This window comes from Citrus clementina, unplaced genomic scaffold (assembly GCF_000493195.1).
Source record: "Citrus clementina cultivar Clemenules unplaced genomic scaffold, Citrus_clementina_v1.0 scaffold_5, whole genome shotgun sequence".
NCBI classification, from domain to species: Eukaryota; Viridiplantae; Streptophyta; class Magnoliopsida; order Sapindales; family Rutaceae; genus Citrus; species Citrus x clementina.
The window spans coordinates 32,380,203-32,395,371 of record NW_006262201.1 but is presented as its reverse complement, the minus strand read 5'-3'; the positions used below and the strand labels follow the sequence as shown (position 1 = coordinate 32,395,371).

The 15,169-nt window shown below is 34.7% G+C and overlaps 1 protein-coding gene across 1 annotated transcript; it reads right to left on the bottom strand.

Moving 5' to 3' along the window:
• Positions 1-8,474: 8,474 nt before the first annotated feature.
• Positions 8,475-9,014, bottom strand: LOC18041561 (disease resistance protein RPS2). The gene has a single exon (XM_024183803.1). The coding sequence runs from the start codon at positions 9,012-9,014 to the stop codon at positions 8,475-8,477; it is 540 nt and encodes a 179-aa protein (XP_024039571.1).
• Positions 9,015-15,169: the final 6,155 nt, after the last annotated feature.

The following is a 15,169-nucleotide window of genomic DNA, read 5'->3' as shown; positions in this document are numbered from 1 at the left end:
ATAAAATTCTCATATTATGAAATTATGACTAATGGTTCATGAATTGTTGATAATTGAATAAGGTTCTCCAACTTTTGTAAAAATGTCAGTTCTAAACAGGACATTCTTTCAAGAATTAAGTACAAAACACTCTCATGTTTCAAAACGTGATTACAAACTTACTTATAACAAAGATACTAATGGGTCAAACTTAATCATCAATGACATGTTTTCTCCATTTTGTTAAAAGTTGCAAATTTTGTAAAATTTTTAATGGGAGATAGTTAGGTTAGTGAGATGTATAACCATACTTTTTCTGCATGTAATTGTTGTATGGTTGTGTTAAGATCAATAGCCCAATGATGTCCATCACCTTTCGCCGTGCACCAGATGTCTACTCTCGGCGGCGTGCATAACTCTCCTACAGCGAAAATCTTCAAATTGGGACAACCAGTCACAACTAAATATTGCAAAGATGGGAATGTGAAGGTGTGATTGCTAGAGCAGAAACTTGTGAGGCTATCTAAATCAAGCAGAGACAATGTCTTCAATTTACTGAAAACAATCTCGTCTTTTGCTCCTCCATCTTCATCGCTTGTTACCACTTGTGTCATTGCACTGCATTCAAATACCCTCAGTGTTACGAGTCGCACTAGACCTTTTGCTGCGGAGGATGTCACTAAGTTAATCAATTCCGTCATTGCACTGCTTCCAAATAAATGCCGTTAAATTTATTTGTTTTATTAATTAATTTACTACTTTACCCCCAAATCATCAACCACTCTCTTGACTTTTGCTGTATAAGGTTTACTGTTGTAAATTAAAAAAATTAAAAAATATGTACATTACTATAAACAAAAATTACCTAAACTAAAAATATATTAGATTAGGAAAATTCAAAAATCATATTATTAACCCTTATCCTAATCTCAATTTGAGAAAATGCCATATCATATTAAACCCTAGATTGGTGGTAAGGTTTGTGGGTGTCAGAGCGCCAAGATGCTACATTAGCAAGCGTGTGCTTTTCTTATGCATTTTGATTTAGAGAGGATTGTGCATACATTCACAACTGGTGGTTTCATTATTCGATTAGCGTATATAATAAGTAAGAAGAAAAACTAAAAATAAAGCACAAAACGCAAAGTAATTAACCAAGGAATTACTAGCTAAGTTGTAAGATCACGTAGGCGGTTATGAATGTTATTCTAGGCATGTCTTGATAGCTAAGTCATTATAAGATTGCATATCAAGTTAATTATTTGAAAATCATACTACTGCACTCTTCAGTAACTTTTATTTCACAATGAAAACTTGAAATGGAGCTTTGGCTTCACGCTAAAAATCTTGTGCGATTCTTCGCTAAGAAGACTCCGCTTAGAAAGTAAGAAACGACGACTCAACTAATAAAAGGTGTAGAAATTTTTTCATACCTTTTCGAACAAGAACAAGGGCTGTTGCGCCGGGATATGAAGTTGATTCTCCTCAATATATATTTCCACAGAAGCTAGATAATTCTGAACCAAATATCTTTAAATTGTCACAACCGGTTGCTTCCAAGCTTTGCAGTGTCGGCCATTCCGAAGTATGCATTCCAGGGTAAAAAAATCTAAGTTTTGGTAAATCTATGAGTCTTAGAGTGCTCACCCGTGGAAAGACAAAACAAGGGGTCACTTGAATTGCTGTGTCTTCAGAGATGATCCCCAGCAAACCCTTACACAAGCATATGTCCAGGTGTTGGAGCTGCTCAACACTTCGGATCATAGAAGCTGAAAATAGGTATTTTAGCTTATGACAGTTCGACACGACCAATCGTGTTAAACTTTGAAAGCGAGGAAACTTGGCAGGAACTTGACTGCGCCAAATCTTTTCGACATTAATTTCATGCAGCTCCAAAGCTTCCAATTTGGGTAACCGAACCTAATTATAAAGTTTTTGTTAGATACAATATCATATGAGACGCATCTGTCAGAATGATCTTCTTTGATTGCAAATGCAAGTCAAAGCAAGTGACAGCTGAGTGAGTGCAAACTAATTCACGTTATATGTTGAGAGCTTAGGGCGTGTGTGAGATTTGTATTTCCTTTCTCATTTTTCTTTTTCTCTAAATGACTTATTTTCTACATATATGTCGACAAAATGGGAAGCACGACAGAATAAGATGATAGAGAACAAGAAATTGTTAGCATACCTTGTCATTGAAAAGCGTTGTTGAAGTATCAAGCTTATCCTCCAAATTTACCTCGTAGGAACATGTAATAGCTGTCATCGATTGGTCTTGCGAATCTTTTGTATTCGATGAAATGGAATGTCTCTTAACTTCACGGCAAAAGCTTGTAAGCTGGGGAAGATTTCCCAGGCTCAAACAGCTTATCTGAGCAAATATCCCCTCAGTGACGACATCAGCTTCACCACCAATTGCAAAAATCTGTTCCATCTTTTTGCAATTAAGCTTGTAAGTCTTGGAAGGCATTTTGTAGTAGACAGCAAGAAGATATTACTCACCTCATCACAACTTTCTACTTTTATGGTTTTTAGCTCATTGAAAGAATCTACTTTGAGGCGATCAATACATATCCTCTCCAAGTTAATCAAATTGTGAAGAGTAAGTGACTCCAAAAGAGGAAAGGCATCGCAAGGCACCTTCGCCATTGAGTCAACAATACAAAATAAGTCTGAATTATCTTGAACAAAGAGATGCTTCAATTGTAGAAAACCCCTGTGTCCAAATCAAAAAGAACATTTTTGACACCTTGCAGCTTGTCCAAACACAAATATTCAACGTTGTTGATGCCCTGTATTTTCTTTGAGCAAATAGGTTTAGAACTAAGCTTGAGTTTTAACGTTCTTAAACTCTCATGATTACCGATCAAAAATTGCGGCCGACTTTTGAACCAATCTTTAAAGCAAATAAGATCGAATGACCCATCTCCTATTGAAATTTTGAACCGTTCCAATTTTTTGGCAAAAAAGAAATCTGGTAAGATGTTGTCATTTTTAACATCTATTTCCGTTGGACCAGAATGAAACAAATCAAAAATGCTAATGGAAACAACAGGAAGCTTTGCGTTTTGGTGTCTGATGACAAAGCAAAATGGCACAGTAAGCTACGTTTCATAATGTCTTTATACCACTACTCTAAACGACCTAAGATTCTACTGTTTTGGTTACAAGAATCACGAGCAATGCACGTGAGTTTTTAAATGACGTGTGAAGGCTGTTAAAGCAGTTAATATCATCTGCTTCTCACGTGTGTTGCTAGGGGTAGTTTCTGGGCTGTTATAAGCACGGGAACTGAAGCTTATTCTGGTGTAACAAACACAAAGGGTTTCAGAGGATTCATGAGAGAGAAAGCTTGTGAGAAGAGAGGTTTATTGTTCCTTGAGCTTGGCTTTGTAACTCTGAGTGTAAAATAGACTTGTTTCAATCAATAAAGCTGATCAATTTGTTCCTCCGTGGATGTAGGTCAATGATGAATTGACTGAACCACGTAACTTGCTGTGTCTAGATTCTTTCTTAGGTTTCTTTTAGTTTTCTTTGATTGTTTCCTATTAAGTTGTTTATAATCATTGTAAGTTCAGATCATCTTTAATTCATCTTGGGAATATGATCTAGTAATCTTGGGAGAGGTTGCTCAAGTTGGTTTGTATAACTTGCCAATCTCTTCAATTGGTATCAGAGCTCGGTTTCTTGATCAGATACAAGTATGGTTGCGCCTAAAGTTGATCTTGAAAAATTTAATGGGAAGAATGACTTTAATATGTGGAAGGTAAAAATGGAGGCATTGTTAATTATAGAAGGCCTAGGTGATGCCATATAACCAACAACCAAGAATAAGGAAAAGAGGTGTCTTAATTAAAATCTCCAGAACTAGCTGCTAAAATCGACAAGAAAGCAAGAAGTACAATAATTCTGAGCTTGAGTGACTCGGTTATTAGAGAAGTGGCAAAGGAGAAAACAGTGGCAGAGCTATGGGCAAAGCTTGAGAATCTGTACATGACAAAGTCATTGGCAAACATGCTCTATATCAAGAAGAGGATGTTTTCATTAAAGATTGTTGAAGGATCCTCTCTTGAGGAACATATTGATGAGTTCAACAAAGTTTGTGACACTTTGGAGACCATTGATGAGGGCTTGAATGATAAAGGCAAAGCTCTACTTCTAATAAGTTCCTTACCATAGTCATACTCCAATTTTGTGGATGCTCTGATGTATGGCAGACAAACCTTCTCTCTAGATGAGGTTAAGGTTGCATTGAATACCAGAGGCCTACAAGAAAAGCAAGTTAACATGGAGAGTGGAGAGGGATTAATTATGAAAGTCAGAAATGACAGAAATGATGGAAAGAAAAAGAAGCAGGGAAAAGGAAAGAGCAAAAACAAGAGATTAAAATGTTTTCAATGTCACAAGGAATGACACTTCAAGAAAGATTGCCCTGAGAAGAAATATAATAAGAAAGAACATAATGGAGATGCAGCCATAGTTGAAGATGAGGGATATGAATCAGCTGGAGTGTGTGTGGCAACTGAGGATGTGCAGAAAAGTAAGTGGATCATTAATTCTGGTTGTACCTTTCATATGAGTCTTGTAAAGAGTTATTTTTCTGATTACCATGAATATGACGGGGCAATGGTAATGATAGGAAACAATGCAGTGTGTAAGGTCATTGGGATGGGAAACATACATATAAAATTACATGATGGGACTGTGAGGCTAATAAGACAGGTCAGACATGTACCAGACCTTAAAAGGAACTTAATCTCTTTGGGGATGCTTGACTAAATAAGATGTAGTATGAAATTAGAGTGTGGTGAATTAAAAATCCTAAATAGCTCAACACTGATTATAAAAGGCACAAGAAAAAAATAGGATTTATGTCTTGAATTGGGAAGTAGTGACTGGTGAATCCAGTGTGCCTGTTAAGACTAATGCTGATAACACCAGGCTTTGGCATCTGAGGTTGGGACACATAAGCCTAAATGGTCTAAAAGAATTAGAAAAACAAGGGGTTTTGGGGGCTGACAAGATTGAAGAACTAGATTTTTATGAGGATTGTGTTCTAAGGAAATCCACACGAACTAGCTTTAAGAAATCTGTTCATAAAACCAAAAGTATCCTGGACTATGTGCATTCAGATCTGTGGGGACCTTCACAGGTTCTATCTTTAGGAGGGAATAGGTTCTTCATGTCCATAATAGATGATTACTCTAGGAAGGTTTAGGTGTATGTACTATAACCAAAGATCAGGTGTTTGAGAGGTTTAAGAAGTGGAAAGTACTTGTTGAAAACCAAACAGGGAAGAAGCTGAAAGTTCTTAGAACTGATAATTGACTAGAGTACTGTAATCATATGTTTGATCAATTCTGCTCAGGTGAAGGCATTGCTAGGCACAGAACAGTGAGGCTTACACCACAGTAAAATGGTTTGGCTGAAAGGATGAATAGAACTTTGATGGACAAGGTCAGATGCATGATGATACAGTTAGAGTTACCAAAAGGATTATGGGCAGAGACTCTACTGACAGCTTGCTTGCTAGTTAATCTGAGCCCTTCCTTAGCATTAGATTTTAAAACACCACATGAAAAGTGGTGTGGTAAACCAACAGACTACAGTAAGCTAAAAGTGTTTGGTTGTACTGACTATGCACATGCAAACCAAGGAAAATTAGCACCAAGAGCTCTAAAAGGGTTGTTTATAGGTTATCCAGAGGGGGTGAAAGGCTATAAGATTTGGTGTACTGACTTGTCCCCTCATAAATGTATAGTTAGTAGAGATGTGGTGTTTAATGAGCAGTTGGTGCTAAGTAAAGAGAAGTCAGTTGAAAATGCTGAACCTCAGAGTAAAACTGATGACACTATACAGTTTGAGGTGGAGCATCCAGCAAATAAAACTTCAAGTGAAGCTGCAGATTCAGATGAAGAAATTGCTGGTGATGTGGACACAAGCTCAGAACATCCAAGACCTTATATAGAAGATTATCATCTAGCTAAAGACAGAGAAAGAAGAGTGATAAGACCCCCAGAGAGGTTTGGTTATGGAGATCTTATTGCATATGCACTTGGCACTTTACGAGAGATTGATGAAGAAGAACCAAGGAGTAATAAAGAAGCAATGCAAAGCTCATACAAAATTGATTGGCAGCAGGTAATGGATGAAGAAATATCATCCCTCTATAAAAACAACACATGGGAGCTGGTAATAAAACCTAACAATAGAAAACTCATAGGTTGTAAATGGATCTACAGAATTATGGATGGTCTGACAGCTACAGAACCTAGGAGATTCAAAGTTAGGTTAGTGGCCAAGGGCTACACTCAAAGGGGAGGGGTTGACTTTAAAGAATTTTTTTCACCTGTAGTTAGACATGCTTCAATCAGAGTATTATTAGCCATGATAGCAGTTTTCTGACATGGAGCTTGATCAACTCGATGTCAAAATTTTTTCTTGCATGGAAGATTATAAGAAGAAATTCTGATGGTTCAACCAGAGGGATATGTGGATCCAGAGAGACCAGAACATATGTGTTTGTTAAAGAAATTACTGTATGGTTTAAAACAATCCCCAAGACAGTGGTATCTCAGGTTTGATGAGTTCATTACAACAAATGGATTCAAAAGATACATTTTTAATTGTTGTGTATACTACAAGCTCCTCGAGACACATCTTTACATATACTTGCTGCTATATGTAGACGATATGTTGATTGCTTGTAAGTTGAGGGATGAGATTGAAGAATTGAAAAAGTTGCTCAGTTCAGAATTTGATATGAAGGACTTAGGATATGCCAGGAAGATTTTAGGCATGGATATAAGAAGGAACAAGAAAGAGGTACTATCTGTCTGTTACATGAGAATTATGTGAAGAAGATAGTTAAGACCTTTGGTATGTTAGTTTGTAAGACTGTAATGACACCACTAGCCTCCTATTTTAAGCTCTCAAATCTGCAGTGTGCTAAGACAGATGAAGAAAAAAATGAAATGGCAAAATTTCCATATGCCAATATTGTAGGGTGTATGATGTATGCTATGGTCTTAACAGGACCTGATATTTCTCATGCTCTAAGCATTGTTAGCAGAAATATGGCAACACCTGTGAAGGAGCACTGGCAAGAGTCAAGTGGATACTACAGTATCTGAATGGCACAGAAAAACATGGACTGTTGTATGGAAGATCATAAGGGATAAATGGTGGCTTGTGGGGTTATGTAGACTCAAATTTTGCTGGGGACCATGACAGAAGAAGATCATTAACATGTTACATGTTTATGCTCAATGGGTGCATTATCAGCTAGAAGGCAAGTCTCCAACATGTTGTTGCTTTATCAACAACAGAGGCTGAATACACAGCAGCCACAGAGGCAGTCAAAGAAGCTTTGTGGCTTAAAGGGATGATTGAAGAGTTGGGGATAAGTCAAAAAACAGTTGAAGTCCACTGTGATAGCTTAAGTGCTATCTACTTGAGTAAAAACCCAGCTCATCACGAAAGAACCAAGCATATTGATGTTAAGCTACACTTTATCATAAATGAAGTATCAAAAGGTGTAATCAAGATAGTAAAGGTTCATACAAATGATAATCTTGCAGACATGCTTACAAAAGTTGTTCTTAAAGCCAAGTTCAAAGCTTGCTTGAATATGGCTGGTGTTTGTAGCCTCTGAGGAGATAGAGAGCTGAAGAGAAAATATGATCAGGACTGATTTGCTTCAAGGTGGAGTTATGTTAGATCAGAATGAAATAAATCAAAAAGGCTAATGGAAACTACAGGAAGCTTTGCGTTTTGGTGTTTGATGACAAAGAAAAACAATACAGTAAGCTGCGTTTCATAATGTCTTTATATCATTACTCTAAATGAGCCAAGATTCTACCGTTTTGGTTACAAGAATCACGAGCAATGCACATGAGTTTTTTAATGACGTGTGAAGGCTGTTAAAGCCGTTAATATCATCTGCTTCTCACGTGTGTTGCTGGGGGTAGTTTCTGGGCTGTTATAAGCACGGGAGCTTAAGCTGATTCTAGTGTAACAAACACAGAGGGTTTCAGAGGATTCAAGAGAGAGAAAGCTTGTGAGAAGAGAGGTTTATTGTTCCTTGAGCTTGGCTCTGTAACTCTGAGTGTAAAGGAGACTTGTTTCAATCAATAAAGCTGATCAATTTGTTCCTCCATGGATGTAGGTCAATGATGAATTGACTGAACCACGTAACTTGCTGTGTCTGGATTCTTTCTTAGGTTTCTTTTAGTTTTCTTTAATTGTTTCCTGTTAAGTTGTTCATAATCATTGTAAGTTCATATCATCTTTAATTTATCTTGGGAATATGATCTAGTAATCTTAGGAGAGATTGCTCAAGTTGGTTTGTATAACTTGCCAATCTCTTCAATTTCCAAAGTAGTCAGCCGAGGCAAATGCATCAACTCATCTAGGCTAGCATTACTTCTTTCACAATTGGGTCCTTCAACCTCCCATTCAATGAAGCAGTTACCCATATAGAGTTCTTCTAATCAGATTAAGCTTGATATGACATTGGGTGCAATAACTTTTAATTGGAAACAATTAACTAAATCTAACTGCCTTAGCTTAGTCAGTTGACCTAATTCTTCAGGCAACGTTTTAATATCAGGCCCCCAAATGCTAAGAATTTCTAGATTCTTCAACTTCCCAATTATGGCTATGTCTCCCAACATGTATTGATGTAAACATAATATTTGAAGATTTACTAGGAGATCAATAGAAGATGGCAATGAAAATAACCACATTCTTGCCATATCTACATCTTTAAGCTTCTTTATCCTTGAGAAAAACTTCTCAGGAATATTGGTTTCGATTAACGTATCTTTGCAAACCATAAGTAAAAAATCAAGATGCGGACATTCCAATCCTTCAGGAAGTTCAGGAATACTACTATTCAGTAAAGAGATTGCATGACATTGTTTTAGAGCATCCTCATTTGGCCATTTCCACACATCTTCATTTCTCACCAAAAAAACATTTTGGTCTCGGCATGCAATTGATATAGCAACATCTCGAATGACGTCATGCATCGAAATACTTCATTGCTATCACCTTCAACTAACAAGCAAGAGTCTTTAAGTTCATGAAGCAACGCATGTAATTTGTTATATGCATCTTCCATCTTGTTTGCTCTCTGAAGTATACCCAAACCCATGCAGCATTTGAAAAGTATGAAGTTGAAATAAAATATCCCACTAGAGTATAAAGCAGAAAACGTTTCTTCAGTTGCTCTGACACAACCCGCCCTGACCTACATGTCAAATGTAAGGTAAATCGTGTGGACTACTAAATAAAGCTCATGGCATAGATTTAATTCATGAAAATATATATATAAACATGGTCTCCAATATAAGCACATAACAACCTCTGTGTCTCATTCGAAAATATACATTCAAAATTTGCACAGTTTATGTCTCACTATACATACTCACACTAAAACTATATCTATATATATAAACATAAGCAACATAAACGTCCTCAAAATGCAAGTTATTCAGCAATGCGTCTCGTGGGCCAACCTCAACTGACTAGAAATTGGTCTGCACAAAATCCTGCGGAATCCTAGGAGAAAAGGGGTAAATAGGAAAATAGCGAGCTTGCGACTCAGTGAGTGGATGTAATTATATATTAAAAATATTAATAATTATTATTATAATAAAGTATGTGTACTGGTGCTTATACATAATCATGTAACATAACTCCACACTGAATATCATACATCAGCAAACATGGAATTCATACATACGTACATCACAAACTGCACCAAACAGTATCGAGGGAGAATAACTCTCAATACTTGTCGGGAACATCATCGCACGAGTAGAGCAGGAAAAAACTCTCAATACCCGGCATAATTAAACTATCTCGCACAGGTAGAGTAACCTAACTCTCAATATGTATGCGCAGAGTCTACGAGGAAGGGTAAATATATGGTGATTGACAATCACATCTCATGGCTCAATTAAACATATAATATGCGTACATGTAATCATAACATGATATTAAATCATAATATTAAAAATAAATGTTTTATAAAATACATAATAATAATAATAATAGTATCCACTCACAGATTCGGTTTCACTCTAGGGTTCGTTGGGGCTGTTGTGGGTCTCTAGATTCTTAGATTTCTCCTAAAATACAAGATTAAAAAAAATTAACGGTTAGAACTGATATAGAAACTACTACATAGGAGGTAAATTAAATCATAACTACTTAAATTTCATAAATCTATTACCCACTGATCCAATGGATATAATTCTAACTATCCAATTTCAATTTCCGTAACTTAATTATTTATTTTTCTTTTCCCTCACCCTCCGCCTTTCTTTCCTTTCTTTTTTTCTTTTCTTTTTCCTCTCTTTTCTCTTCTCTTTTCTCTCGGTTTTCTTCTTTTCCCTCTTTTTCTTTTCTTTTCTTCTCCCTTCGAATTGCACTGTTTTTGGTTGAATGGTGAAAATGATAAGAGCAGCTTCAAACTTCACTTTATATGCGCCCACCGATTCAAGCAAGCAGCTCTCAAATTTTTAAATATTTAATCACCGCTTGAAGCAAGCAAACATGCAGCTGACCGCTCTAATTGCATGCACGTGTGTTACATGCTCACCTTTTCGAAGTTTACCACAGAAGGCGTTCGGATCCGGAGTTCCCGCAAGGCATTCTTCCATTCAAGCACACTCTTGTTTCTCATTGCCCTTCCTATTGTAGTCAAGGCAATAGGCAAACCTCCACATGCCTTGGCTACATCTATTGCTGTAGATTTCAACTTAAGATTTTCAACATCATCATCTTTAACAATCTCCAAGCTTCTTCTTCATTTAAATTGCCAATCAAAAAGTTATCTTTATATCCCATACTTAGCAGCACATTACGATGCCTTGCAGTCAGTAGTCTTTACATCCTTTGTGCTCATCTCCGAAAGGAATTCCAATACTCTCCAAATCAACATGTTTCCAGATGTTATCTAACACTATAAGGATTTTCTTCTCCCTCTTTAATCGTTCATATAGCCTATTTGCTCTTCTGGTTTCAACTTTTTCGCAAGAAACAAGACCCAATTTCTCTGCAATGTCTCCTTGAATTATTTTTATGTTTGGATTCTGGGAAACCTCTGAAAAATCCACCTGATCAAAGAGCTTGTCGATCTTCCTTCACTTTTCTTGCAACTTCTTTCACCAGTGTCGTCTTCCCAATGCCGCCCATGCCGTACACCCCAATGATGCTCACATTTAGATCAGACAAAGCATTTTGTATAGCCTTCAAAGTAGACAGTCTTGATTCGAAGGACTCATAGCCTTTGTGAGGCTTAAGCCATATCTCCTCCGGAAAGGTACGGTAGGAAATTCTATCAAACCTCCCAGCTTCTTCCCGGAGTTCAACGATGGCCTTCAGCTCTGTCTCTGCTTTCTTGGTGAGCTGGTAGCGAGTCTTGAAATCAGGGCACAGACCCCTTGAGACATCGCTTATTATGTTGCTCTTTCATCTTCAATGAAATTTGGGCTGGCCTCATCAAATGATCTTTGGCCGTAAGAAATCACCCACTTCTTTAACCTTTCTCTTTCAATCTCCTCCCCTTTTTGCTTTTGCCTCTGAAACTCTACGCTGTATGCGCGTACTTTCATCCCTCAGCTTCTCCATTTCAGCTTTGAGACTCTCAATGTTGGCGTTGTAGTTACGCAAATAACGGAGTCTGCTTTCTGTTGGAGGGGCCAAGCATTTTACAACCTCTAAAACAAGAGTGACAATGATTTCCACCATCTTCAATCCTAACAACAACGGACAGTTTTGACAAAAAGCGGATAACAAAATGAACACCGATCAACTTACAAGTGAAGAAGGCCAAAGGAAAGTAAAAATCAAAGATACAGCAATAGACAAGCAGTTATATACGGAAACAAAACGGGAAAAAAAGGAAAAACGATGCGCAGTGTTTTCTAGATCAGATAGAAGATGGAAAGAGGAAAAAGGGTGTCTAGCCAGATCAAGAATAAATGAACAATTGCAAAGAGCTGATAGAATAAGAAATGATTAAAATAATGGACTGAGGACGCAAAACTAAATAACAGAAAAAGAACAATGACCAGAAGTAGCAAAAGATGAAAATAAGGGAATGAATGAAAGAGAAAGTGATTTTATTACTGTCCAACGCCGATTCGTGTAATGACAGATCTGGTTTCGATCTTTGGAAAATAAGTGTATCATCAGTACGAGGTGAACGACGACTGCTTGTCGAGTTAGTCAAATATAAAGACAAAATACTGAGATATAGCCAAAAACTTTATTCACGCATGAACCGTTGATATACTGTGATTAGCGCAGAGTAATATAAAAGGTTAAACCTACTATATAATTAACCATCAAGTGGTTGCCATCTTATGCCTTATTCAATTAAAATAAAAGGTTAAAAAATAATGGGACCCACTAATCCTGAGACCGGAGTCCGCGATGTCATTCAGGCATTTCTCCGAACATGTGAAACAACCTTACAACATTATTTTATTTATGAAAAATATTAGCATATATGATATTTTTATTTTTTATTTCACAAATGAATTAATTAAAAATAAATTAAAAATTTAGTCTTCCTTACATTGTATAATTAATTAAACTTTTTTTTCTCAAAATCATAGTAGTTTGCCCCTTGGTTATGTGGTCACAACTCAATATATATTTCATATTTTTCACCTCAATGATTGTTTAACTGAATAGTTTTCAACCATCTTTATTTAATTGGTCACTCAAATTTGAGTCTCGGTAAAGATAGGGGATTAAAACAATTGATTCGAGCTTTGTCCACCCTCCTACCTTAAAAAAAAAAAAGAAGCAAATTGGTTCGAAAACAGCTCATGTTGATAGTAGTTTTGGGTATGTTGTGTTGTGTTATTACTTGTGTTAAATTTTAGTTAGCCAAATCAGATCCATTAGTTTATTAGGTAAAAAAACAAATTGAAATAAGATTTTCTTAATCACCATAGCTTGAATCAATTAGCCAGTTACATTTCGCAATTTTAAAAATTAATCAAAAGATCTTTGTCAATAATATTTTCATTATAAAACCATATTTTGTCGCATGTAACTTAAAACTCCAGCAAGTCGTGTGAAAATTAAAGAATAATGAGGTAGATTTTAAATAGGTAATTAGCTCAATTTATAGAAACTAGAAAAGCATTCACCCAGTCACGAAATAAAATCTATTCATTATTTTCATTTTGTTATCAGCTGGCCCATCAATGAGACCGCTCTTTTTCTTAAATAAAAGAAAAATGTTATTTGAACAATGTTTTCATTAAAAAAGTAACAAAAACACATCCAAAATAACATCGTTTTTGAAGTATTACTATTACTTCTACTTTTTTTTTAATCAAAGTTTTATTGAAATAACATTGCTCTTGCAAAATTTCAAATCTAAATTACAAACAAAAAACAAAAGTAAAATGTAACAATAATTTATGTTTTGAATTCCGATAAACAACATCGAAAGTAGTTAAAGTTGAAACACGAGAACCAATTGCTAATAAAATTGTTTTTCAGCAATTGCAAAAACGGATCTGGTTGTGATCTTCGTAACTAAGGTGGCGTTTGTTTTTTTTGTCTGAAATCTAAATAAACCTGAATTAGTCTGAATTATGAATAAAGCTGAATGTCTGAATTTCAATGACATATTTGTTTTTTTGTCTGAAGAGGTAAAAATAAATATTAAGTTGTTTGTTTTTTAACTTAAAAAATCTGAAAATTAATATTTTTACATTTATGTCCTTACAAATTATAATGTTAAACAAATAATAAATATCTCAAAGAATATAAATAAGGTAATAAATTATCATAAGATAAAACATATTCAATTGAGTACAACTCTTTAATATTTTTATATCATATATGTTAATCAATTTTGTTATAGTTTGTGATTTCTTTATATGAAAAATATCATAAAAAATTATGAAGATAAATAATACTAATTTGAACAAAATAAAAAGATAAAAATAATAATAGTTTACCACTATATATTATCACAAGTTATATACAGATGGGTAATAATGCTAATTATTAAATTTTATTTAGTTAAGGATGAAAATTAATTAATTAGATAGGGATATTTTGGAAAATATCTTTTAATGATAGAATTCAAACTTTTTAGATTAAGTAAAAAGCTAAAAAAAATTAGCTTAATAACTTAATGACTTAATCGTTGAAAATCTTCATTAAGTTGAAAAAACAAACAGACTAATAACTTAACTGATTAAAATTAAGTCAATTAAGTCATTAAGTTAAAAAAAAAAAAAAACACAAAGCCCCTAAGTGTGTGAGGAGAAGGACGAGGTGAAAGACTCTTTGTCGAGTCAATCAAGTGCAAAGACAAACTACAAACCCAAAGCAAACAACTTTTACTTCCGCATGATATTTTAAGATTCTTGATGTTGTAAGTCTCTAATATCATCTAAAAAAAGGTTTATTCTAAAATTTCATTAATTATGTAGTGGAAGGTTATATCAAGTTATGATTTTTTGGTTTTTCACGATTTAGACTTTCCAAGTCACAATATATGTCTCTTGTGATTAATTTATTACCTCAAATCATATTGAATTTAATTTTTACTTATTCACTTGTGATATACATCATATTTTAATCATGCAAAGAAAGAAAGAATTGTAACTGCTTGTGTGGGTTCCTTTCCCAACATGAAGTTAATTTTTTTTTCACGTTTTTTAGTTAATATGTTCTCAAATTCTGACAATAGAGGTGAACCTGTGCCAATTGATGTTTTTCACATTTTGGTAAACTAAAAAGCTGAAAAACTAAGGGAATGTTAGGTATTGTCTTTCAAATTGTATTTATTTTGTAATATAGAAATGATTAGTCTTTAGTGAATTTGGACAAGCCTTTGGTAGTTTTCCCTTAAAATAGTATTTAAAAATGAAAAGGTGAAAATGCAATTAATTGGCTGTTTATCAAATTAGAGAAAATAAAAGAGTATGGAAAACAATTGTACTATAATGGGTTTTAGTGGGGCCAACAAAATTATTAAAGTTATACTAAGAAATATTTATAATTTATTTTCCTTAAAGAACATATTTTTTACTTGAATTTTATTTATTTTGGAAATTTTAAAATTAATTTATTAATTATCACATAATTATTTATATTAATTATTTCAAATTATATATATTATAAATATATTAAATATACG

Bases quoted from the DNA above. Each gene is read 5' to 3' on its own strand.
- LOC18041561 (XM_024183803.1), bottom strand. From the start codon at position 9,014: ATGCATGACGTCATTCGAGATGTTGCTATATCAATTGCATGCCGAGAC.